The 27,731-nt window shown below is 42.4% G+C and overlaps 1 protein-coding gene across 3 annotated transcripts in view; it reads left to right on the top strand.

The window, feature by feature from the left end:
* Positions 1–23,564, top strand: part of LOC111868570 (phosphofurin acidic cluster sorting protein 1) — a 173,932-nt gene extending 150,368 nt beyond the window's left edge. For all 3 annotated transcript variants that reach the window (XM_023859335.2, XM_023859334.2, XM_033753095.1), the window contains 7 exons: positions 4,492–4,646; positions 7,420–7,633; positions 8,894–8,936; positions 14,473–14,654; positions 14,939–15,165; positions 21,237–21,353; positions 22,659–23,564. In XM_023859335.2, the coding sequence (XP_023715103.1) occupies positions 4,492–4,646; positions 7,420–7,633; positions 8,894–8,936; positions 14,473–14,654; positions 14,939–15,165; positions 21,237–21,353; positions 22,659–22,777 (1,057 nt within the window). In that variant the 3' untranslated portion in view covers positions 22,778–23,564. The remainder of the gene's footprint in view (positions 1–4,491; positions 4,647–7,419; positions 7,634–8,893; positions 8,937–14,472; positions 14,655–14,938; positions 15,166–21,236; positions 21,354–22,658) is intronic.
* Positions 23,565–27,731: the final 4,167 nt, after the last annotated feature.

Below are 27,731 nucleotides of genomic sequence, written 5' to 3'. Positions count from 1 at the left end.
AGTAACACTGGCTCAGTGGGTTTATACCTCTTCCGAGATACACAATAAAAATTATATTCAAAGAAATATAGGAGTCTGACACTGACTTCCTAACTAATAACCAAATATTAGAAAATCCGCCACTGACATCCTAACTGACAATTCAACACTGCAAACCAATCCCTGAATTCGTCACCCTTCCGTGAAAGCTGTGGTAGCACTGATATGTAAGCGCCCACGAATATTTCCTCCTCTAAGTCCTCAAAACAAAGCTGACCTCTATTGGCTCACCAGGTCATAAACAGTCATATCTAAACGTAAATAGTTTCGAAACCAGTACCCTGATAAACGATTTCTTTCTTCAGAGCTAACAAATAAACATCTGAGATGAACATTCATGAGTTTGTTTGGGTTTCAAACCCAAGGTCAAACTGCCAGCACTCACAAAGGAAGCACGTGGCTTGCCTCTAAAAATTATAACATTCGGCCAGCTCGGGGTGCTACTGGATGCCAATAATTATAACATTCGGCCGTTAAAGGTTAAAGGGGTCATATGAAGAGGTGCTCTTAAGTTCAGGTTGACACATCCCTGATCTGGATTAATGTCTTTCCTTTGCCATGAGACCCTTTTAGTAAAATGTATGACATCAAATCATTCAGTAACAAAACCTTTCATTTTTTCTCACTTAATGACCACTTAGCAAATGAATGCAAAACAAATTGCCTATAAATATGCGTTCCAGCTTGACATGGTACCTATCTAGTGCAGGGATGGCTGATTTCTAGAGGCTGGAGGAGCCAGCCTACACCAGCATCCTGTACCTCAGTGTATAAAAGTAGTGTAATGAATTTCTAATTTGTTTTCATTTAGTATGGCATACAAGTATTTCAATAAATTTATTATCTTTTATATACTGTCGCGTGTTGGATGTATAACGCGACACATAACTTCACGCCATATTTGATATAGCGAATTTTATTTCACATTCGCACTTACAATCACCCAAATTACAATCTGACAATTACTGCTATCTGCAGTATCACAAATACTACACTCCAAATGCCAGAATACAACTGACTGGTTGCTGGCTAACTCGGAACTCTCTCGGAACTAACTTGAGAACTAACTGTGAATAGCCTTCGCTGCTCCTTATGTAGCCTCGTTCCGGACAACACAGAATACAGCCACGTAATAGGCACTCTTGTTGCCTGGTGCCATGTTGCTAGCAACGCTGCCCGGAGTTGTTTACTGTTGCCTAGTAACCGCGGTATCCCATGGTGATGTCACCGCTGTTGACTCATGTTGCATAGCTACCAGGATGCTGGGACTCGGCTAACTTCGGCTCCGCTCGGCGCGTCACCGCTGGCGGGGGGAGGGGAGGGAGGATGTTGACCTGCCTATTACCATTGCGCAACACGTCACAATACTATAACAATTTTGTTAAATCCAAGGGGAAGTTGTTTAGGTTACAAGAAGTTCATGGGGGAACTTGGCTCATGGGCCCCTTGGCCTTGTTGATGAAGCATAGGTTGACACAGCAACCTAACCTTCTGTAAATGTTGCAAAACAATGAAGTCATGAGAGCCCAGATCAGTGTGAACTCTTGAAACAGGCTTCTTCTTCTGTCTATAGAGAAAATTAATGAGTTTATTCATAATGCAGAATGTATGTACGTAAGTCAATAAGGAAGTTACAAATGGATATAGAACTTGAACAAATAAGAGTACTGATTTGAAAAATGCTTTTATTTCTCAACATAATCTCCCTGTACACTGAGGAACTTGTCCCATCGTTTCACAAGCCCCTGAAAACCAGCAGCATAAAATTCTTTGGGCTGCTGTTGGAACCAGGCAGTGACTGGGATCACAAAGGCATACTGCTCGCTGAATTCCAGCCTCAAGGACAAACCATAAATGATAACTCAAACTGTAACATCCTCAAGAAACTTCATAAGGCCGTTCAACGCAAGCGACCAGGACTCCTCACCAAAGGCATGTTGCTCTTGCATGACAACGTGCGTCCCCATACTGCCAACAACACAAGTGAGTCACTGCAAAATTTCAAGTGGGAAGTCCTCAAGCTTCCTCCGTATAGCCCCAATCTTGCTCCAAGCGATTTCCATTTGTTCGGCCCTCTTAAACATCATCTTTCAGCTGAACATTTTCCCAACGATGAAACTGTAGAAAGGGAATTTTATGCTGCTGGTTTTCAGGGGCTTGTGAAACAATGGGACAAGTGCCTCAATGTACAGGGAGATTATGTTGAGAAATAAAAGCATTTTTCAAATCAGTACTCTTATTTGTTCAAGTTCTATATCCATTTGTAACTTCCTTATTGACTTACCCTCGTATTTGTAGGGCAGGAGGTGCAGCTGGGAACTGCCATGGTCAAATGAATGCTGCAGACTTTTAAAAAATGAGTAGTCAAAAAACTAATTCCCAGTCTTCTCCTTCAGTCAGTGCACCTTGTTGCTGGCTCCAGACTGACTGACCACCATCAACCTAGTCAGTAAAGGCAGACATGATTTCCTGGCGCCTCAAAAAGGAGTGAAGTGCAACAGTACCATGTGAAAATGTTAGCTGTATAAGATAGTTCTTCCAGTGAAACCCAAAAAGAATATGTACAAAACTGATCACATTTCAGAAAATACCAGCACACACTTGTTGATTTGCCTCCATATATGTGCCATGTAAATCCCATGGAACTTGCATGGGCATGAAGAAGTAGTGAGAGTGTGCAAAGATGCACTTGTGACGAGTTTTGTGGACACATAAAAACAACCCAAATCCAATACTGGGAAAGAGATTCAGTCATTCCATAAGTGATAGACCATACTGTCACTGATCTCAATCCTGACAGTGGCAGAGGACATTGCTACCACCTGTCAGAGTGACTGTGAGAGCAGGGAAACTTCTGGTGACTGCAGTAACAGTATGTCTGCTGAAGACACCAACACGGAGCATGCTCAGCCGCTGTACACTGAGTAGGAATGTTCTTGTTCAGATAGTAGTTGCTGATCCACGCTGTCTGCCAAGCCTTTAACGCTTCTTACTTCCTGAATTCCTGGCAAGTCTCAAGATGAGAGTCAGTCCACTCTGGTAAGGCGATAGAAACAGCACACTTTGGGCTCCAAGTTTTCCCTGCTGGTGCACCTGTAAAACTGTTTGTCCCTTCATGCATGTGTATGATGGGCACATGGGTACTGGTGGGCAAACATGAGCGTAGAGGGATCCAAATCCTCCCCAGCCTCAAGCAGATCTTCTATACCCTTAAGAGAGTGTTCATGCACGTGCATGAGTTTTTATTCTGGCATTCAAATTGAAGTTCTTTTTCTTTTGTGTGGGTGATTGTATGGCTGGTGAACCTGAAAGGATCTGGAAGAGAGTAATCATCCTTAATCAAGGTACTCTCCTGGATTTTACTTGAAGGGACTGAGTAAAACCACAAAACCTCAGTCATTATTGCCATGTCTTGGATGAAAATTGAACTGGGCATTACCACTACACCAAATTTAAGTTGCAGCCAGTGCTGAAACAAAAAGTCTCTATCAGCATATCAATAGAGAATGTGGTGATTGGAATAAAGTGTGTTTAGAAATCAATCACAGCCAATCTGCATGTTCACTGCAGAGGCTGCCTTCAGGATGTGTGATTGTAAACATATGGTCAATAATGCTTTATGTGCAGCCTGTAGTTGGGTGTTGTCAAGAAGTTAGAGCTTGTTGCTTTTTATCACACAGTGCACATGATACTGAAGGTGCTGGGGTGGTTTGCTCAAGGATATGATTTGTGAATGAGGAATTGTGACAGCACACAAAATTTGAGGATCACTGTCTTCTGGGGTGTGATATCATTATTGTCACCAACATTTTGGAGGGCCCTGCCAAGGTTGGAAGGAAGTGTGGATGTCAAGAGAAGGGGTGGGGGTGGGTCCCTGAGTGAACCAACAGAAGTAAGAAGAACAGTGTAAAGGACATTGGCTCTTGAAAGGGTTGTTTCTCAGTAGAGGAACTGGGAGCAGCGGTGGTTCCAACCGAATGGACAGGAGGTGGAGGGAGTTCAGAAGAAACAAAATAAGGAAACTGTGGCCATAACATTTCCTGCCTTGCTCAGTTTACTCTTCTGCCCTGAAAATGGAACCAGCAGCAGCCGCAGTACCAGTAGTAACAATCTACCAGACCACATGATATCACATCCCAGAAGACGGTAGTCTTAAAAATAATATATTTTCAATCTGTTTCTCTGTTTCCGTCCTGGCTCGTATTTTTTGGAAGTGGGACGTAAACCTGTAAGAAATGTATTGATTTCTCCTGATGAGCACATATTCTCTTGGGCTGAGGAAGTGACATATATATATATATATATATATATGCATGATAAGGTTCAGCTTTGCCTGAGTTTATATTCCTAGCATTTCCCAACAGTGGAATGTGCCACCTTGCTGTTGGGAAATGCTGTTGCCAGTGCAGTACAACACCATTCCAATATGGGGTAAGTCGGGCATTGTTCCAGCTGCAACAGCAATGCGAAGCCACCGCCCCCTATCAAGGTGCTGTTGGCAGGGTCGGACAGCTTCATCAACTCGGTGCTCCGGAGCTATGTGGATCAGCTGTCGTTCAAGCCTCCCGACTGGCAGAATTACATAAAGTTCCTCATTGTTCCACTGGGTGAGTCACTATAGCTTGTCCTGCTCTCTTCTCTCTGCAGGTCTCTACAGTAGGTAGATTGAAGGGGATGGAATAAGATGGCCCTTGCACTGTGATCGTCTATCCCCTCTCTACACGTAGCCCTCTGTTAGTCTTGCTGTACTCAGTAGTCACATGGCTTTGTCATGGCATGTTTTGCAGATAGGGCTATTTCCAATTCCCAGTTTGAATAGATGTCATGTAAACTGTCTCACATGGTTCCAATTAAAAGTAAAGCTATCCCTGTAACAGGCCATGAAGGCCCATAGATGTCGAGGCTTCCACATATTCTCTAGACAGTCAGCTCACAGATGGCAGTAAGATTCTCAGCCTTACACTTCGGCTGTCCTTTACCCTCCAGGAAGATTCCTGGTGCTAATTTCTGTTAGAGCCTGAGTCTACCCCATGGCCATATTCCAGCTGGAAGAATTAGGTAAATTTAGAAAAAATCCACCTCATCAGGACTCGAACCTGTGACCTTCTGGCTTGTAGCATAGTTCCTCAACCAGCTACGCTCATGTGTGCCCCCTCACATGTTTCCAGTTAGCTGTAATTATTCCCTAGTTTCTTTCTTGGAGAGTTTTATCTGTATAGCAAGTGGCTGTACTGATTATATAATTTCATGTGCCTTATCAGCCTTGGTGTTCATTTATTGTAAATACAGGCAGAGGCAGTTTAAGAGTTTATAGGGTCCTAGGACAATGTGCTCAATGCTGAGCTTGCAAGGCAGTAAAAAATTTGGTGGCACATGCGCACGCAGGAGTGTGTGCATGTGTGTGTGTAAAGCCTCTAAGGCTTAAAGGCTTTCCACTCTCTCATATTGGACAAGTTGCATGCCTGCCACACATGGAGTCCTAAGCCATGGCCTACTTCACCTATTTCGTAGTCCACCTGTGAATGCTGGTCATGTGCCAAGCTTTTTCTTTTGTGTGGAGCCATGCTCAAAAAAAATGCCGATATGTGATTAAGTTTCATATAAAGTACAAGATGTTGGACCAAAACTCAGACTTCAAATTGAATCCTCCAATGGCTTCTGAGGCAGATGTCAGTTCAAGATTTTACTGAGTAGTTTTTAAGTTGAAACCTGAATGTGCAGACAGACACAGTCTCCACTTGTTTAAAAGTCTGTGTGGTGAAGGATATTAGCCCAATGCAGGGGTTCCATATGTGAGTGTGTGTTTGCTTGTGGATGTGGCAACATTAATGTGTGCACACATACACGTGTGTGCACCCTGAAAACCAAATGGTCTGAATGTTTTAAAAATTCAGTACAAAGGTCAGACCAAGATATGATGCGAGATTTGATGTCTGTATATGGTGAATGTGAAGAACAATTGTCATCTGGGATGTGATGCTGTATAGTCCAGTAGAAAGGCATTCTTCTGTACTGAATATGGAGGCAGCAGGTTCCTTATTTTGTTGGTACCTTTCTACTGGCAGCATGCTGTCTCCTCCCAAATGATAAGCAGTTTTGCTACTAACCTGGTTAAGTTTTGAAACATTGATATTGGCCTTGGGGTGAAATGAATGTATAACATTTTTTTATTGCTAGTGGGGTGGGACTAAGTCCCTTGTACTGCGCCCACTTCTGGCCTATTGTACCAGCCCCAGGTGATAGGTGAGGGTGATTGTGGAGCAATTGGTGGAATGAAGATTGGCAGGGGAAACTGAAGTGCTCGGAGAAAACCTGCCCCAGCGCCATTTGTTGACCACAAATCCCACTTGGCCAGACCCGGGATCGAACCTGGGCCTCCGCGTTGGGAAGCCAGCGACTAACAGCTTGAGCTATGGTGCAGCCTGATATATAATATACTGTCACATGTATGAGTGACTGTAAGCAGGATTTGGACTGGTAATTGGATCTATGTAAAAAAAAAAGTAAAGGTATCCCTGTAACAGGCCATGAAGGCCCATAGGGTTGTGAGACGTTGAGGGTCCCACACTATCGAGATAGTTGGCTCAAAGATGGCAGTAAGGTTATCAGCCTTACATGCCGGCCGCACTTTACTCCCCAGGAAAATTATTTAATTAGGCACTTGGTAGCATAGTTGGTTGAGGGGCTATACTACAAGCCGGAAAGTCGCGGGTTCAAGTCCCGATGAGGTCATTTGATTTTTTTCAATTGACGTAATCCTACCAGCCGCACTAGGCCCTGGGGTTTACTCAGCCTCTAACAGAAATGAGTACCAGGAATTGGATCTATGACTACAAGTAATTGTAACCATTTGACTAATTCAGACACTTTACAGTACACTAGAGCACACACGTAAGTCTTATCAGCCTTCCATGTCTTCACCAGTCTTCTGGTAGTGGTGGATGTTTGCCTTCCTCTGGGTTCCTGAACTGTCCCCAGTCTCAGCTACAGCAGCTCTTAACTAACTGACTTACTAACTCATTCACAAACCAACTACTCTTCTCTTCATTCAACTGACTCTCACTAACTAACTGTCCTGCTTATGACATCTCAGCACGGATCACAGAAAATTCAGTTCCTCTGGTGCTGTTCCATTGTTGCCATGGTAACATGCTTGCTTGCAGAGACATTACTTGCAACAGTCATTGCTTAGCAATGGGTCTACATGCCGCAATATCAATATAATTCTCGTTCATTTCTATGTAACCTCGGTAACTGGTACATAGTCATTAAATAGCTAACAAACTCTCAGATATTTTATTGAGTAGACCAAGCAGTTAAATAAGTTGATTTCATTTTGTATTGTTGCTCATTAGTCATTCACTGCGGTATCTTGTACAGGAAACAACTCTCTGGCTCGCTACCTCAGCAGCCTGGATGGCGTGTACGCATCGGCCTTCTCCGCCGAGACATGGAAGGAACTGCTCGAACGGGCAGAACTGCAGAAAACAGACTGTCAGGAGATGTTAAACCGAGTCCATCGGTACCTGCACAGTGCCAGTGCCACAATCCAACTTCCTGTAGCTGAAGCCATGATAACATACAAGGAGAAGAGGTGAGCTCAAGTTTTTCTGTGAATTGAGGTTCTTGTGGGACATGACACTGTGCGGCTTCATACATGTATACCAACAATGAGGGGGAATGAGCTCCTCCTTCAGGGTAGAGAAGTCTGTCCATCCATCTGAAGATGGAGGCAACAGGATCCTGTGAAACATGTATAAATATCTTCCAGACTACATCACATCACATGCCAGGAGACAGCAGTATTCATGTTGTATAGAAAGCTAGTCAGAAATAGAGGAATGTGTTACTCACTCTGCTCATTTTTCATTATGTACACACCACATCAGAGTGTTTCATGTTAAAAGTTGTAGAGATGGGTTAACATGTACAAGTACCAAGGTCCATACTCATATGATGAGCTATTCTGATAAATACTGGAATTCCTAACTAAGATCCTTGCAAGATTGTATTGGATAAGGTAAAGGTAAAGTTACCCCTGAATTTATTATGTAATTGAACACTATGCCATGATAGCATATGGGGGAGTAGAGGTATAGCTCCACCATTCTTGACCTCAGCAAGAGATGGAGGTGAATGGTCAGATTCGCACCCCCACCACTTTACCTCTGGGGAAAGAGTGTTGGGTGCTGTGGACAAGAGAAAAATCTCTTAGTACCTGCAACAAGTGATACTTCAGCAATGAAAGAGCAGTTTCCTTGGGCTGATTCTGTTTTGCTATTCCCCAGAATATAAATTACCATTAGTTGGTGCTGTTGGCATATATTGACATTTTGAAATTAAAATAGTAGAACTGCTGTCTGGTGCATTATATCTCACATAAACCCTAACAAAATGTATGAGTTAATGGGGGAAATTATGCACATGGTGACAGCAAGCATGTTCTGTAGTTTTGGAGAAGGAGGACCATGACATTCTCATCATGCATTCATTTTATATACTGTGTGCAAGGAACAGACAAACTAAATGAGGTGCTCTCTGTTGCAACTGTTTTGCCAGAAGCCACAGTGAGGTACATACACATGTGTGGTCTGTGAGCTGAGCCATGCCTCAGTTGGCTGGTGGTGAGTTTGTAGCCAGGGTGACCACTGAGTAGCTGTGTTCCATGCCTTGGTTCAGTATGAGCAGTGTTTTATTTGAGCTGAAAGTCCACCAAGTGTCAAGCTCACAGTTTGGTGGTGACATCTGGAACAAAGTATAGCTCAAAAATCGCCAGTCAAGGGGCTCCTCATTATAAGAGTTTGTAGCAAGATGTCTTTGTACTAATGCTTAATTTTGTTCTTTTTGTTACCAGTTCTGATGAGGAGTCTTCTCAGATTTTTATTCCCTTTGTTAATGTAAGTATCACAAGCAGAATGTATTGTTTCTTAATTATTAAAATATAAATTGTTTGTTGTATTTCAGTTTAGAAGCTCCTCTTATATTTTACACTTCCAGAACACAGTTCATTCATGTACAACAACTAGGGGCCCTCTTGTTTTGTAAGACTATTAGACTCCTACCCAGAAAGGAAAACATAAATTAAAGTGTTTGGAAATATAAACTGCTAAAGAATTAGTGTGTGGACTGAACACATTTGTGACCAGACAGTTTGGCACCTGTGCATGTGCACCAGCTGACCACATGGCACAGACTGCTACTTGTATCATTCAAATGATATCATAGCTGCAGTCAGCTGCTGTGAAGTAGTGCTTTACTTCTACCCATCAAAATACTAAGAAATGTTTATCCCTTTTAAATTTTCATTAATTTTGTTTCTGTTTAACCATTTGCATGCCACAAGCCACTTAATTTGGGTTGGCACACTTGTATTAAAACTGTCACAACTCAAGAGACTGGCTTGATATTATTGAATTATTGCACTGTATATATATATTGTAACATGTTTTGCTACTGAAGACGCTGTTCAGATTGTTAATTGGTTTATTTAACAACCTACAAGTCATAACTACAATTGGTTATAACACTCTTGCGGGTTTACACACTTTACAAACCCTACAGAATAATCTCTTCACTCTATCTTCAGTAGTCTTCGAGTATTAATAATGCGGGAGCTATACAGGTCTCTCTGAATTACACACTCCCAATATAACTATACTACAGCACACACAAAGTCTTGAAGGCACACAATAAGTCTTCACAGGCTGACTTCTTAGTTACCGCACACTATCACTGAACATCACACATAAAATCTTCTAACCATGAGTTCGGTTCTTCTTTCCGTGACTGCTGCTATATTTCAACTGTCTTCTGTCTGGCTTCACAATCCACACTCACTACAACTGAACTCGGTGACTGCTAGACTTTCACTGCTGCAGATTGCTCCGAATACTAACTGGCTTCGGTGGCCGCTGCATTTCAACTCAATCCTTCTCACTCCAGTCTCCCTTATAAACCATCAGTTGGACAGCGGAAAACCCACCTCACTTCACTGTTGCATAAACGCTGTGTTTACAGGCATTGCTTGGCAATGCTGCCAAGAGTGTGAAGCAGTACAAATGGCAGATGAATTACACTATTTAGAGCAAGTATGATTTGGGCTTATCACAGTGGTGGTCATGGTTATTTCTATCTTACACAGTGTGTCCAGGTTCTGTTAGGACTGTGTACATTAAAAATACAAGACGTGAATTGTTTTCAAAATTTCACTCTTTTTATTCAAAATAGTCTCCTTCTGAATCAATACATAGCTGGAATCGATTAAAAGTTTTCGAAAACAGTTACTGTACTCCTTCTGTGGAATCACATTTAAAACTGCGGTACATTCCCTTTGGATGTACTGGATGGTGTCCTGACAGTCTCCTTTGATCGCCAACTTAACTTTTGGGAACAACCAGAAATCTGCTGGAACCAAATCTGGCGAATATGGAGGATGATCGACGACTGTGATCCCTTTTCTGGCCCAAAAGTTGCGCGCGATCTTCGATTTGTGGTGTGGGGCATTGTCATGGTGGAGTGACCAGGAACATTGCTCTCGATATTCAGGTCGAATTCGAAGAATTCTCACCCACAAACGATTGGGGACTCCAAGATAATAATCAGAATTCACTGTTTGACCTTCTGGCAGAAATTCCTTGTGAATGATTCCTTTGGAATTGAAGAAAACAGTTAGCAGTGTCTTTAATCGACTATTTTGCATGCGCACTTTCTTTGGTTTCGGCTTCTTTGGGCTCAACCACGCTGCACTCTGATGCTTTGTGAGAGGCTCATATTGAAAACACCATGTCTCGTCACCAGGAACAAACGATTTTGTAAATTTTGTATCACTTTGGGCCAACCGTAACATGTCTCTGCGGTGTTCCACTCTGCCATGTTTTTCATCGCCTGACAGCGTGTGCAGTACAAACCGTGCACAGACCTTCTGTTTGCCCAAATCATCAGTCAAAATTTGATTTACAGTACTTCTTGGTATTCCTAAAAGCTCCTCGATGAGTCTTGCAGAAACACATCTTTCTGATGCAAGGATATCAGTCACTTTTTTCACATTTTCTTCAGTGCGACTTGTTCTCGGCTTTGATGCACGTGGAGTGCCTTCAGTGTCCTCCCTGCTGTCACGAAATACAGCATACCATCGAAAAATGTTCGAGGGACTCAAACAATCTCTACCATACACTTTTCATCATTTTGTATGCTTCCCCGTCTGTTTTGCTTAACTTCAAACAAAATTTGATGTTGGCTCTCCGTTCAACTGCCATTTTCCGACAAGTGTCAGAACAGTACTGTTACATTCAAGATCAGAACACATGATGCAGCGATGCTTGCACTTTGAAATTATAGACAGCCACAGCTGAAACTTTAAGAATCTTAACGTGACAACTCGCCAACAGATGGCATTGCAGGACAAAATTTAAATAAATTAGTCCTAACGGATCCTGGACACACCATGTATTTCTGAGGAAATTTGTTTCTGAATTAATTGTCTCAAGATTATATCCTCCAGTTTTTGTCATTGTTGAACCTTTGAGTTCTGTTGCTAGACACCTTTCCAGAAGGAGGAGGAATCTCTCACCACTTTGATGAAACAAAGGTTTAACAGAGGTAGGTAGCTCCAGTAGTGGATGTTGGTCATAGAGAAAGAAAAGATTATTGTTCATGGTTGAGCAGATTTTCTATGGTCCTACACATTTCTGCTCATTCACATGCCCATTCAGGGAAAATGTTCTGCGTGAATAAGTCATAAGCTACACAAACTTAGGCACCAGCCATAATACACATAGTATATTACCTCATTCACAGCACAGTAGAAATCATTACATAGATTTGATCCAGCTCTTATGTTGCAGCAGAGTACAAGGAACACAGAGCAACACTAGATACACACAACTAAGCGAGCAGCACACCCAGTAGGACACGAAAACAGCTGCTGCAATATATAAGATAGGACGACATTCGTCCCACAACATCAGAATTCAAGGAAATTAATAATGACAACAACTGTGTGCCTTAATGAACACTATTAGACCAAGTACATGGTGCAGTAGACTCCTTTACAAGATGTGATGCCTGAAACATGTAACAAAAACACCAAATGTACATATATTTTAATAATTTTAATGACATTTAAATATATAATGAACATTTAGTGAATTAAGTATGAATTAATGTTATTAAGTTAATATTGTTGCATTATAGATAGAAAACAAGTCTTAAGTTATACCTCAATGCAACAGGATGCTGAAATATAATATTAGCAGACATTACTCTCAATTGGATTCAGAAATTTCTCATGCTTTCCCTGTGTCACACATCAGAAAGGCAGTTACAGCATTGTGCAGGTCTCTGGCTGTTGTGTGCATGTATGCCACATGCTCAGAAAGTACTGGAGCATCTGTGCCTGTGGCATTATTTTCACATAGATCAGTAATCAACCCAGGTTAAGACACGCAAAAGTGTTGGAATAGCTTTCGTTTTTGAGATATGACCTGCCATTGTAATGAGCTTCAAAACCTGAGTGGACCACTAACAGCTTCATAAGAAACCTTGACCGTGAAATGATAAATAGATTAACTTAACATTGTGTTATGTATGAAGTACATATATTTCAGACCTCTGCCTTGCCAGTGCAGTATTCCTCATATAGTCAGTTTAACCACATCACTCCAGAGTTTACTGCAAGACTGGAAATATAATGCATGTTTCACAGATCTGCTATTGAAATTTCAATAAATTTTTATCATGAGAGCAAGTTGACACCGATTTGTATCTCAATAGAAATGATTGTACTGGGCTGAAGCTCGCCAGTTTGCACCTCTGTCCAATTGTGAGGCAGACTGCACTGCCTCTGTGGTACAGTAAAGATGGGCGTGGTAGTCGATAGATGGTCCCTGTAGCTTCACTGGGGCTCGGAACCATGCTGGGGTTCTGTTATTCCTTAAATTCAGAAAGAACTACCTCTCCTAGAGGTGAGGAAAAGGGAAAACATGGAAAAGTTCATGCTGGCTGTTGTTACTCTGATGCAGAATGTCTTTTGCACAGAGACCCATGACAATAAAGTTCACGAACTCACCACCGTGTGCTTGCCATGGCTGCAGTAGACAGAAACCTCAGTATGGTTTGATGACATTGGCATATCAGCGTTTCACAGCTCTGTTGTTGTTGATCTGTGGCAATCAGTTACTGAGTGGCGTCTATTATTGTCTGAGTGTGTTCTGGTATGCTGCTGTGAGGATGTCTGAGCTTGAATTAGAACAATGAATGAACATTAAATTTCTTGTTAAACTTGGCAAGAGTAGAAGTGAAATCAAAGAGATGTTATTGCAAGTTTATCGGGATAATGCTATGAAGAAAACGACAGTTTAGAAGTGGGTGACACGTTTTTCTGAGGGAAGAGAAAGTGTCACTGATGAAGAGAGACAAGGATGGCCAGCAACGAGCAGAACTAAAGAAAACATTGCAAAAGTTTGTTACATTGTGCGCGAAAATCATTGGCTGACTGTCAGTGCCATAGCAGAGCAAGCGAACATCGATGGAGAAACAGGAAAATCTTAACTGAAGATCTTGACATGAGGAAGGTGTGTGCAAAACTGGTCCCAAAGGAGCTCCCAAAGAAAACACTATCTGTGAGGGCGTTAGCTAACAGATAACTGTGCTGGAACACCCTCCCTGTTCACTGGATCTAGCCCACAATGAAATATTGAAAGGAAGGCATTTTGATGATATTGATGACACCAGGAGTAATACAACAGTCTCTCTGAAGGACATCCCACAAAACCAGTTCCAAAATTGTTTTGAAGGGTGGACTGGCATCGGTGCATAGCTTCCCAAGGGGAGTACTTTGAAGGTGACCACAGTAATATTCAGCAATGAGGTATGTAGCACTTTTACCGAGATGAGTTCACAAACGTTGTTGTCAGACCACGTATATGTAGCCGACCAGGTTTCTATCGATGGCTGAAGAAACATTAAAGTTGCATCCTTATGTGTGAGATATTTTTGCTGCGCTATAGCTGAGGCAGTTAGGTGCTGGCTTCTCACTGCAGGATCTCAGATTCAATCCCAAGTGACTTTGTGAGATTTCGGATAGAGGCAATGGCTCTGGAACAGTTTTCTCCAATCCTTTAATTTCCCCCCACTAGTCATCATTCCATTATTGCTCCATGTTGCGTCAGTACTCCTTGAGGCAGGTGACGGCTCTACATCACATTTTCAGTCCTAAGTTGGGGGCTTCATCTGCAGTCTGGTGCTTGACTGTTTACAGAGTGAATTATAGACCTTATAATAATTATGAATATCTTTGTATCTGACCAACATAGATACAGTATATTATTTTGTCTTAACCCAATTTTGTGATGCTAGTGAATAAATGTAGAACGTTTCTTTTTGACCACCCTGTCATGGCTTGTTGCGGAAGACCTCAACCTCAATTTGTTGTAGGATGTTCGCCTTGGATCACCTGAGACTTCAGCTTCGGCGTCAGTGGATTTGGATGAGACCCAGCTGAGTGTCCCCCAGCTATCTGGTTCACCTCCTTCCCTCGCATCTCTTCCAGACAAGAAAGATCGCATAACCCCCCCTAGTTCACCTAACATCAACAGCTTGTACATGGGACAGAACAGGTGAGACTTTTTTTTTTAACTTGGGATGTTTTCTACCTAAACTGTGAATTTCATCACCACCCCCAACTTGACACAAGAAGCCATGTTCTGGTTGAGTGAGAGTTATATATCAGCACTTCATAATTCATTGAGGTTTCCACAAAGGTTACCAAGCTTTGTCTTAAAGCTTCCTGTTTTTTGTGTTGACCTCTGTGAGTGGTTTCAGTTCTAGTCTGCGTTTTGTGTGGCCATTGATAAATGTCTGTGCAGGCAGAGTGAGTGACAAATATGATGAAATTGCACAGGGACCAGTCTCTCTCAGAGCCCATGGAGTTGCAGTTGGACTACTGGTTGATTCCTGGCAAGGCAAGCGAGACACCTGCAGTTGGGAAAAGTAGCAAGGGTGACACCACCAAGTCAACCTTGAAGACAACATTCCGTTCCCTGCAGATTCAACGACTTCCCCTGGCTGGGGAGCAACCAACACAACACTTCCTCATGAGCTACTCCACAAAGGAGAAGAAGCAGAAAAGTAAGCACAACCACTTGGTCCATAGTTTGCAAACAGAACTTTCCATGGCCACATCCATGATTGAAAGAATTTCCAGTGATCATATTCATGAAAAGAGAAACTGGCTTTTGTTACATTCAGAAATGAATATATCATCACAGTTCAGTGTCTAGACACAGGGTTCGGATTGGTATTCACATTTGTTGGATACTTATTGCCTTTAATTACAGATGGTTAAAACACCTTTGTTATTCTTCTTCAAACAACTACAGCACTTTCCAGTCTGCTGTGTCTTCACATACATTGCTTGGTAATGGCCTGCAGTAACTGGGATTCTCTCGTCTGTGCTGGATGACTCCTGTCCTCAACAGTTCTTCAGTGGACTTGGAAGGATTCTGATGATAGTGTATGCTGTACAGAACTGTAAGATTTCTTATTTTTGACTCTATCCATCATCTGGTATATATGACAAAAAACCACAATGTTTCGGAGACTGGATCTGACGGAGACCAGTCATACGGTCTCCGAAACATTGTGGTTTTTGTCATATATACCAGACGATGGATAGAGTCCAAAATAAGAAACCTTACAGTTCAGTGGCTTCCACCTGGTTTGGTTCAGTTGAGGTAAACTGCTGCTGGCACTCACGAGCACAGTCAGTCTTGGTTCCAGGTCCCACAGGACTCATGACTCTGGGAATCATGCAGCTACTCCTCACCTTTGTGCTCACAAATTTGAAGACACTCCCTCCAGCAGTTTCTCTGCTGTTGTATGCATATTGATTGCTATTGAAACGTGTTTTAACACACCATTGCCTAGTGGTGGATGTCACCATGATACTTCTCTGACTTCAGTACGCTTGCCATTAGGTGTCATGTCAGTTGTGACCTCCTTAAGGTTGCTTATCATGAGAAGCCTACAAGTGTGCCGCCTTTTTTTCTCCTTTCAGGGGCCTCCCTCTTTTGTCTGTGATCGCCCTTATGAATGACTCTGCAAGGCCATACTGACCCCATCATTTATTCCTTTCTTTTTGGCATCATCCAGCCTTCATTTCTCAAAGAATGGGTCATGAAACTGTTTCCTCCTTAGGGCAGTATGCTTCACCCACCATGGTCATGCAGGGGGCATGCTTCTGTTAGTGTGCTTCTGCTGCTGGCAGTGCTCAGCCATTGTAACAGGCACCTCTCCTCAGGGCCAAACAGGTACTCTCATGGGTGACCCATGAATCTGGTCCCAGTAGGGTGTCCACCACCTCCAGGTGACCTTCCATTTATGTCATTATGACCTCACCGCAGTTACAAAGGCACTTTATCATCACCCAGTCAGCACACAGTGCCACATATCCATAGATGCATCATGGGCATGTAAGTCATCCATTCCCAGTGGGAACTTGTTAGTGATCTTGGCAACAAACCCCCCACTCTTCAGTGGGAGCTGCTTCAGAGTCGACTCTATGAAGGTTTCATTCAAAATGGGAAGTGTTTCCCCTGAAGCCTCCTGCAGGAGGTATGGCCTGGTCAGCTGCTCTCAGGAAATCCTGTGGTGATGTCTGGTCTGATGATCATCACCGATGCTCCTTCATCAGTGGTCATAATGCATTATTTGTCTCCTATCCATCCTTCAGTGATTACACTGTCATCGTCTTTCCTTGTATGCATGCTGAAGTGATGTTACCAATGCCATCTTCTTCAGGTCCTTTGCTCATCATTTCTTTGGTCTCTGTCAACCTCCTTCTGCAAAGCCCTTCTAGGGATATCCCTGTCAGCAGTCTCTCCTAAGATGGCCAAATCCCCCACACACATTGCCAGCATTTTGGTCGCCCATTCCCGCTGTTCTTGGCCCCTGGCAACCATGACCCCAAGGGCCCAGTTCCTCATAGAGGCTGTAAGTCCGTTGGTCAGCAGATGCCATGGCACCCTCCACACGTTTGTTTGTGGTCTCTCAAGTTCAGACAGGATGTTGTTTACTGTGGCCTCTCCATCTTTTCTTGTTCAGCCCTCATTGTGGCTTTCATTTCTTCCTGACTGTTCTTTTATCATAACCACCATCCTTTCTTGGGCAGAGTTTATGACAGTGTCCATCTTGTCCTCTGTCCATTCTTGATTGGTCTCCGTCTTTTCCTGATTGGCTTTCTTCTTGGTCTTCATCTTTTTGTGGTGGGCCTCCATCTTGGCCTCCTTATTTTTCTTCATGGGCCTCCCTCTTTCATGTGGCAGCTAACGGACAATCTGGGTCTGCCATGATTAGCTGACATGTTGGTTCCAATCTACAGTTCAATCGATTCCCACTTCTGACACCACTTGTCACAGATTAGTGACCAGACACAGGTTTTGGATGGATAATTTAATTTATTGGTTTACTTATTACCCTTAACTACAGATAATAAGAACACCTTTTGTACATGCATGTACCCACCATCTTAAATGCAACGCTTATTTTCATCTTTTATATCACTCATTACAACATTGCAGTACGTGTGTTAATCTTCAAATCACTATAGCTCTTCATGTATTTGTTGCTTGGTAATTGTCTCCAGTAACAGGGGTTCTCTCTACTATTACTATGTTCAGCGGCTTCTGTCCATGATGGCTTCCACCTGGTCAATCGGTAGAAAAGATTTGCTGTTGGCCTTCGCCAGCACATTCATTCTTGGTTCCGGGGTCTGCAGAACTTATGTCTATATCTTTCATCTCATGACTGGGAGGAGTACAACAGTGACTACTATAGCATTGAGGCAGGCAAATTTGAAAACACCTCCAGTGGTTCATCTTGTCATGAAACAAGACTTGAGGGGTGTATTCTCATAACATCACTTTATTATTCAACGCCGTAACTACAATTCAACGTAACTATAACACAAAATGTTGAACTAGTCATTTCACAGTCGTTCCTTCGGTATTAACTCTCACTATACTGTAGAACTGTCAAACTCTCCGTGCTGGCTTCTACTGGCGCTCTCTGGCTGCCTGTCTGGATTCACAACACACATTGGCTCACACACTGCTCAGCCAGCCTCTTATACTGTTCCCAGTTGCCACATAGTAACAGCAGTGTCCCTTGTCATGTCACAGTGGGCAATGTCACTTGCAATGCATGTTACCACATTGCACGGAGTCCACGATCCTCAACATCCTCCCCACCCTGGTCAATCCAAAGGAATGACAAGATACACTGGACAACTGATTCTCGTTGTGTTCATTGTCATGTCCATGCAAAGTTCCAGGTGTATGGCTCATGTTTCTTTTCTTCCTTTCTCCAACCACTCATTCACTCTCTCTTTCTTACCAGTGGGGGATGTAACTCCAGTAGTGGCCAGGCTCCGTATGCAGCCCCCTTTTATTTCCGTTTTGGAGGGCGCCGACCCCTCCACAAGGTCCAATTCGTCATTCTTCATAACGCAACACATGATCCAGCTGCTCGCTTCCTGAACTGCAGTCTGAAAGCCTTCCTGACAAGCTCATCTGCTCCCCTCTCGATCTTCCAATGCAGCTGCCTTCTTGTGCCTGGGTTCTTTAAGTGCTTGCTGCCCTTCTGATCCACCTGAAGTCTTTTCCCGAACGTCCACCAACTCAGGGCTCCCCTTGTCACATTGTTCTTAGTCTTCTTCTTCTTCCCAACGATGTGTCCCTTGTGCCGTGCCCCTCCTGCACGGCGGGTCATCCTTCAGCGGGCAGCAACACATGTCTTCCAGCACCCGTCCTGATTTTTGGTCTGTTCTTTCTTGAAGGCATCTCCTACATTGTGCCACTGTTGCACCGCATGATACCTTCCTGCAGGTGGCAGCCAATATCCTCTGAGATCCACAGTCTCCTCGGTTTATCCCCTTTGGCTCTCCACGTCACACTGCAGCTTGCTTTTTTCCCCTATGCCGCTTTTTCTGTCCTTTGACCGGTTTCACTGCAGCATTTTTTATGGGGATCTCTTCCTTTTGGGCCGCTTCAGGTTTCCTGTCCATTGAGGTCGGCTTCTCCTCTTCTAGGCGTGCCTCTGTTGTGTCTCAGCAGGTCATCGTCTCTTTGTCTGTTTTGGGTCTGATTTCGGCCACCATCTCTTCTCGACAGGCCTTCCTATTGGTGTGCAATTTTTCCAGCATTTCTTCTTTGGCCTTTAGTTTCTCAAGGCATTCCTTCCAATCTGTCAAAAACACTGAGTCCACTAACAGAGGCCAAAGGGTCCTCGAGACAGAGGGCTCTTCCGCAAAGTTACGCCTCTCTCCTGTCGAGACAGGTCTGTTCTCCATCTTCCACTTGGCTATCAGAAGTGCTTGCGTGGATACGTCGATGTAGTCATAAGCCACCTCCACATCAGTCATGTATTCACTGAAATCCAAAAGATCCTGGATATCGTTATCCAATGAAAGTAGTTGATCCAGAGTCTCCTGTAAACAGTCTCAGTAGTACTCATAATCCTCAAGTGGGGTGCTGGCAGTGGATTCCATTATAAGGGGAGTGAACCTTGCCATGGAGCGCTTCCTCTTTAGCCTTCGGAGTTCGCTGTCCGCCATTCCGAGTTGTGAGCGTATCTCCAAGTATGATCTCACAAGCTAGTCGATCGTTTGTATGGGTCTGTCGAAAGTCAGAAGTCGCAAATATCGACAGATCAAAGTCAAAGTCAGTGACCGTGGGTGTGTCTGTCTTCTCCTTTCCCTCGAAGTCTTGAAGTCTAAGTGTACCATGTGTATCCTCCCGGGTTTCGCCACCAGAAATTGTCGTGAAAGAAGACTCAAGGGGTGCATTCTCGTGAAGTCACTTTATTACTCAACGCGGTAACATAACACAAAATGTTAAACTAGTCGTTTCACAGTCGCTCCTTTCATATTAACTCTCACTATACTGTAGAACTCTCCGTGCTGGCTTCCACTGCCTTCTACCGGCGCCCACCATACACTGGCCCCTACTCTACCACTGCTCTCTGGCTGCCTGTCTGGATTCACAACACACGCTGGCTCACACACCGCCCAGTCAGCCTCTTATACTGTTCCAAGTTGCCACATAGTAACAGCAGTGTCCCCTGTTACATCACAGTGGGAAATGCTGTTACGTCACCATGGGCGACACATGTTATCGCGTTGCACAGAGTCCACAATCCTCAACACCTCTACTGTTGTGGGCATCTTTGTTGAAGAAACGTATTTCAATAAGACATTGCCTAGCAGTGGACACCTCTTAGACCAATATTCTGGCTGTTAAGCATCATGACACAATGTTTCTGTTTATGACATTCAGTTTAAAAAAGAATTACATGTATAATCCAGAATGTGCAAACGAACATTGATCATTGAACGTGTAAAAATATACGGCACTGAATTTATTCATGATAAGCACCATTGATTCCAAGAAACAGAGTCCCTCTTGAAGAACTGATGGTTGCTTAACTAGTCAATAAATTTTCCATTCTCAATAGAACTTGAACATTCATTACCGTGTTCACAGAAGTCTGTCTCTGGTTCATAACCTCAGATGAATTGAGTCCATATGGACACACCCAGTTCACAGTTTTCTAATTAAAATTTTGTGTGCATTCTTCATTTCTTCCAAATATGCCCCTATCCTCATCCTCCTTGCTTGATCACCCCACTGATATCTGGAAAATAGTACATGTTGTGAAGCTCCTCATTATGCAGTTTCCTCTTTTATCCTGTTACTTCTTGTTCTGTGGTTCCACATAATTTACTTAGCACACTCATCTCAAATACTCTTAATGTATATCCTTCCCTGTGAATGTGAGACCAAGTTTCACTCCACGCAGAACATAAGTTTTTTTTTTACTGCTAGTGGGGTGGGACTAAGTCCCTTGTACTGCGGCCACTTCTGGCCTATTGTCCCAGCCCCAGGTGAGGGTGATTGTGGAGCAATTGGTGGAATGAAGATTGGCAGGGGAAACCGAAGTACTCGGAGGAAACCTGCCCTAGCGCCACTTTGTCCACTGTAAATCCCACTTGACCAGAGCTGGGATCAAACTCAGGCCACCGCGGTGGGAAGCCAGCGACTAACCGCTTGAGCTTTGGCGCGGCCCAGAACAGAAGATAAATCAGATGTATCAGACTTCTTTTGAAAAGAAGTTCTGCAGCATTTCTCAACATTTGCTTACAGTCATGCGCCTGGGTAAGAAGAAGGAGAAAGAGAAGGAAACCGAGCCCAAGAGTCAGGTTGTTGAAGGAGTCTCAAGGCTCATCTGTTCTGCTAAGACTCACAGCGTTCCTCTCAAAGGTAATACTTCTGCATTAGAATACTGCTTGCAGGTCCTCATTTAGACCATTGCTGTTCCACCAGAACTGTTGCAAGATATAACCCTTTAAAACCCAGTGGCTACTGTATGTACCACATGCTTCAACAGACTAAAACTTTGTATTCTGCCCACAGAGTGTATTTATGTGTTCTATATTGTTCTCACAATAAACAGCGACTGTTTCCCCTAACACCATTAACTGGTTGGGCTTTGTGGTGGTGATGCAGTGTGTTTCATCTGAGGTACAAACTGGATTCTTATATATATATAATTTAGAAGAAATTCAGTCTTTAAAGGGTTTAAACCCAGTACTAATCAGAAGCTAAGTGCACAACTTCATTTTTAAACTGTGCAGCACATCAATTTACAGTGTTTTTGAGCATACAGGACTGACCATGGGACATCATATAGCATAACTACAAAGGCTGTTAATAATCTTGGAAGCAAAATGTAAAACTTTTCTCCCAGCAGTTAAACTGTGAACTGTTTGTACTGTCATCTTATAAAAGATTTGGAATGTATGCAAGTACATCACAGCTGGGTGTGGAGAAACAGAAGCAGTACATTTTACTTCATACAAGTGACACCATTGGAAGTAACAGCCCATAAGACATATAGTGTGTTGTTCATCCTCTGTAGGCAAGACATGATTCACTCTCAGTGTGTAAGTTCCTAATTAACCCTTCCATAAGCGGCCTCTGTAGTCTAGGGATAACGTTCCCACCTCATGACTCAAGGTATGCGGGTTCAAACCCGGCGGAGGTCGTGGAATTTTTAAGGGCGGAAAAATTCAGGGAACAAGTCCTCTGGGAGGGACTTTAAGCCGTGGGTCCCGTGTCATAGATTTACGGCACGTAAAAGATCCTCATGTCTCTAGGAGACCTCTGAGCAAAATTAGACAAAAAGTTTCCTGCCCAAGTAGTTTCCAATGCCTCTGGTAGTTGGGGCAGTTATCGGGTACCACTGCCAGAAGAGGGCCGACCTCGCTGGCAGAAAGGGGCTGATAGCGAGCACCAGTACTGGTAGGGTATGGCGACAGTAGAAATTAAAGGGGGACGTACAATAGACTACTAATCGCGGTGCACGGGGAAACCCACGCCCTCTAATACTGAATAACTGAACCCTTCCATACACATGACCCATTTAGGTCCATACAGCAGACCTCTTGCCTAACCATAATTCCATGTGGTATCCATCTTTCAGCTTTTTGTCTTCCTTATCCCTTTTTGCATTTATGGTGTAGAAACTGATAAGTTGAATAGTGATGAATGCTGATATGTTTCCAGTGAGCATAGATGGAACAGAGTGGTCTGGGGTCAAGTTCTTCCAATTGTCAGCACAGTGGCAGACACACATAAAACACTTCCCTGTAACACTCTTCAGCTTCCCTGAGGCAAGTCTGTAGCTGAAGTGCGACCCACGGCAGCTGTCAGTAAGAGCAAACAGGACCAGCAGGATGCGTGCGTGGGTCACACTCTTCGTTTTCCCTGGATCAGGCTCACAGATGTGAATTGTACTGACGTCAGTGCTGTGAAGGCGTGACTTGAATTGTCAAGTCATGTTGAAACTTTATTGGTGCAAGATTTGAAGTGTATATGAATGTGTATGTATGTGTGTGTGTGTGTTTGTGTATATGAATTCTAGATAGTTCCTCAATCGGGCTTGAATTTTATGGAAACAAATTTTAGAAGGAAAGAATTAAATTTTATAATGTAATAACCAAAGTGAGGGACCAGCCTACAGTCACCAAGCGAAGGTAAAAATTGAACATTTTCACTTTCAGAGTCTCTCAAAAAATGGAAACTAGTGGTAATTTTTTCTCTGTGCCATGAAGCATTCCCCATGTACCATGCACTGGTCTGGCTGCTGACTTCCCTTCATCAGAGGTATGTAAAGTAGGCCCCATACACAGAAGTTACATAAGAATCCTTCAATCTTTTGGGCTCACCTAGCTACATGAGAGCTATCTTGTAATTGTAAATGGTGAAGTAGTCTTGTCTTCTACATGGCATTCAAAGGGATCATACTCCTCCCCATACTAATGCTGTATTATAAAAAACATGTTCACCACCTGCCTCCTACCTATTCCCAAGAGTATGAATTTTGTCTTCATTACTCCCTTGTCACCACGGCATGGCGCATCCTCAGGTTGCGGATGGAGAAGACGCCCTCCAGTTTTGGAGGGAAGCTGCAAATATATTGAATAAGCAGTCGTGGACAGCCAACAAGGGGTAGTCCTCCAGCTTACGGTGTTGGGTGTGGGGCTAACAACTCCTCACCATAAAAATAATTATGTTATGAAAATGAACACAAAGCCTCGTGAAGGCTCTTGTAAACACGGTAATGAACCTTTGGGTTCCATAAGATGCTGGGAAATTCTTGAGTAGTTGCAGAATTGGCGGCTCCTCCAGAAGGGCTCAGCTCCATGAGTTAAGTAAGTAAGTTACTACCAAAATATTTTTTACTTTGCGGACGTGTATTGCTTAAAGACATAGTAGTGGAGTGATGACTATCATGGGAGTGCAGTATGTGTCGAGTTTCAGCACGGTTGAAAATGGAATATAACCCATATATCATATCCCACTAAAGATGCTACATAACACTCTTTCCATTAATCCAGCATTCCAATGGCCATGCAGGTAGATCATTAGAGTAGACTTGTAGCACCATATGCCCCCTTGTTGCTCAGAGGGATTCATATTATACTGAACAGATCCAAGAACCACTGCCAGGCCTCATCACATACAGTGTTCTCTGAATGAAGGCATATGTATGGGCAGATGCATCACATTGGCTTCCAATTTCTTAATTTGAAGTTACCCCTTCATGCAGTTCTTGGTACAAAGCTTGCAGGTTTACAGTGAGCCAAAGATTCAGAGAAAAGCAATCAGGTTTCTTTTAAGTATGTATTACTACTCAAAGAAAATTGGATACTCACATCAGTATTGTTTAATTGCAGTGTTGCCATGCTGTGATCAATAATTTCAAGTGTAGTGAGAGATGATTGAAAAATATTCAGTTTGATAAATGTAAGTGGTGAATTTGCAAACTACAATTCACTCACCTAATTTCATACAGCAGACATCACAAGAATTGTGTAGGACAAGGGACATTCCAAAATAATCAGGATTTCATTTCCCTTTTACATAACAGTAAAGGTGGTATAGAATCTGATTGTTCACGTGATAACATGTTTGTAATAGAATGAATTTTGTTTTTTGAAATGTGACAAGACATAGGAATGTTTGTACATGCAAGAGATGCTGTACTGATCATTGTGTATGCTGTACAAAGCTACGCTCTTGAGTGTGATGATCCTGTAGTGTATGTGAATGTTTGTAGAAGTGTTCCTCTTCTCCACTCCACTTTTGAGGTGTATACTTCTTGTTGTAACTATCCTTTGTAGTTGGTGAATATGTAGTGTCATGTAAACATTCTGTACTTACCTCTGTCTACAGTTGTCAGGACTTAAGAATATTGTTTCAGACCAGAAACATACCAAGGTGAACTTGGATGTGCTGTATTATTATGCTTTACTTTAAAAAAAAAATGTGAATCAGCCATGCAGTTTTCCATACAAGAGATGAGTTAGATATTGTTTTTCCAATGTTATATTTTATACATAAATATTGAATCATTTCATTAATTTTATAGGAGGTAAATTTTGAAAAAAAAAAATAAGGACTTAAATATAACAGAAAGTTTAGTACAAGGAAGTGAAGTTAAGAAGTGGAAATTCACAACTTTTAGACATGTAATTGGCAGAAACAGACTTCAGGTTGCATGCTGTACCTGCAGTATCCATAAAAGTGCTGACCTTGAACCTTCTCCATATAGCCCCTTGTTCACTGTGTAACAAGCCTGAAATAACAGTTGCCATTACAGCTCTATAAGCAAGTTGTAAGCTGTGTGATATGCAAATAACAGTGTCATAAAAGACAGTAAAACAAAACTTGTATTTATATGTACAGTCAAAATAATGTACAACACAAAGAAAAACATATGGTTGTATTCTGATTTTTAGATGTTTAGCAGTATGTCCCTACATGTATCATGTCTTCTTAACAGAATTCCTTAATTCCTTCACAAAGCATCCTTTGTAACTGTTACTTATTATGGGCTTTCTTGAGTAGATTTGTGTTCTGTTCAAGTAAAATGTTTTGTCACTTCGGTGTCAGAGTAAACGAGTTTTCAAATTTCTGTACTTCTAGGGTACCAAAGATCATCCTCCTTTCAGATGGCATGTTTCTTCACTCTGATCCTTTTCAGCTTAAGTTTAGATTTATGTTCTTTCTGACTTACACTTCTGATGGAAGTGCTGATTTGTAACCCACTGTGTTTTATATTAGCGCCAATGTCATGCCTATTGAAATTTCAGTGGAAAAGTGTTAGAAACAAACTTTCAAGTTTACACTAAGGTACTAAACCTGACAGAATAACAGTATGCACATAAATGTTACTGTTATCGAGGGGAAACGTTTTTGGCAAAGGTTGTGTATAGAAACAAAATTCATCAAATATACTTAACTTCATTTTTCTTCAACTGGCAGCAGATCATTATAATGGCCACTGTCTAGTTCACCACTAAACACTAAAGACATATTTCTTTCAGCTACAAATCACCCAACTATACATAACAAACAGTGGATGAGTGATTTGGCCTTCACGTACAAAAAGACACTGACAGACACTTCATAAATTTCACTAAAACCCATTATTTCCACATTACAATAAACCCTCGATACTCTGGATTAATTGGGTGGAGATCATCATCCAGATTGAGCAATAATCTGGAGTAATGACGCAAAAAAATTAAAAAAAAAATAAATGGAATAGATCCTTGTAATTCATGTAGTTAATTATCTGACTCTTCTTGATCCATAACAGAATCATTTTAATAAAATCAGCAGCAATTTCTTCCTCTGCCAGAAGTTGAAATCCAGGGTCTCCATCCAGCTCAAGCCAATCTTAGATATTTTCTTGTGTGCTTTCAGTCTCTCCAGCTGGCCTCAACACAGTCTGAAAGTCCTCTTGCTCCTAAATTCCATGCATCTTTTTAAAGTATGTACTCAATTTTGAACAGAATTTCTCATTTTTTCATATTTTGATCCAGATTATTGCTGTATTCTGAATTACCTCAAATGCAACAAGTGGATGGAACCTTTGCAAGGAAGTTCTCTTCTATAGCTGCAGTTTTCATCAAATTTGAAACTGCAGTATCAACTGAAGTGCAGATGTGTCCAGACGAAAAGGAATCATAGTGTTACTGCAATTAATAATACTAATAAACTGTGGCTTCAGTCCGCAAGGGAGCTATACCGACCGAGTGACCGTCGTTTGTTGGTGAACTTTAGCGGAGAGAGGGTGTCGCATGCAGCAAATATTTGTGTGTGCAATCATTGCATTACTTGTCAATTGATGATGAGTCATTTGCGCAGTCAACAAACATATTGAAACAGTATGACTGACAGTTCTGCTTGCTCAAATCGTTTTGTGTTCAGGTCTGAATTCTTCACTGTTGCAGTGAGATATATGAGGGTAAGTCAATAAGTAAGTTACAAATGGATATAGAACTTAAATAAAGAGTACTGATATTAAAAATGCTTTTATTTCTCAACATTGAGGCACTTGTCCCATCATTTCACAAGCCCCTGAAAACCATCAGCATAAAATTTTTTGGGCTGCTGTCGGAACCAAGCGGTGACTTCCCTTTCTACAGTTTCATCATCGGGAAAATGTTTAGCCAAAAGATGATGTTTAAGAGGGCCGAACAAATGGAAGTTGCTTGGAGCAAGGTTGGGGCTAGAGGGCTTCCCACTTGAAATTTCACAGAGTCTCATTTGTCTTGTTGGCAGTATGGGGACGCGCGTTGGCATGCAAGGACAACACGCCTTTAGTGAGGAGTCCTGNATGCTTGAGGACTTCCCACTTGAAATTTCACAGTGTCTCATTTGTCCAGTTGGCAGTATGGGAACGCGTGTTGTCATGCAAGAGCAACACGCCTTTAGTGAGGAGTCCTGGTCACTTCCATTGAATGGCCTTATGAAGTTTCCTGAGGATGTTACAGTAGAAGTCGGCATTTACGGCTTGTCCTTGAGGCTGGAATGTGATTAGAAGTATGCCTTTGTGATCCCAGTCACCAACAGCAGCCCAAAGAATTTTATGCTACTGGTTTTGAGGGGCTTGTGAAATGATGGGACAAGTGCCTCAATGTACAGGGAGATTATATTAAGAAATAAAAGCATTTTTCAAATCAGTACTCTTATTTGTTTAAGTTTTATATCCATTTGTAACTTAAAGCAGTCTTCTGGGATTTGGCACCGTGTATATGTGGTGTTAACCGACGTTTCGGAGGAACG

Source organism: Cryptotermes secundus, unplaced genomic scaffold (genome assembly GCF_002891405.2).
Source record: "Cryptotermes secundus unplaced genomic scaffold, Csec_1.0 scaffold330, whole genome shotgun sequence".
NCBI classification, from domain to species: domain Eukaryota; kingdom Metazoa; phylum Arthropoda; class Insecta; order Blattodea; family Kalotermitidae; genus Cryptotermes; species Cryptotermes secundus.
The sequence above is the reverse complement of the archived record's forward strand: the minus strand, read 5'-3'. Positions and strand labels throughout refer to the sequence as shown.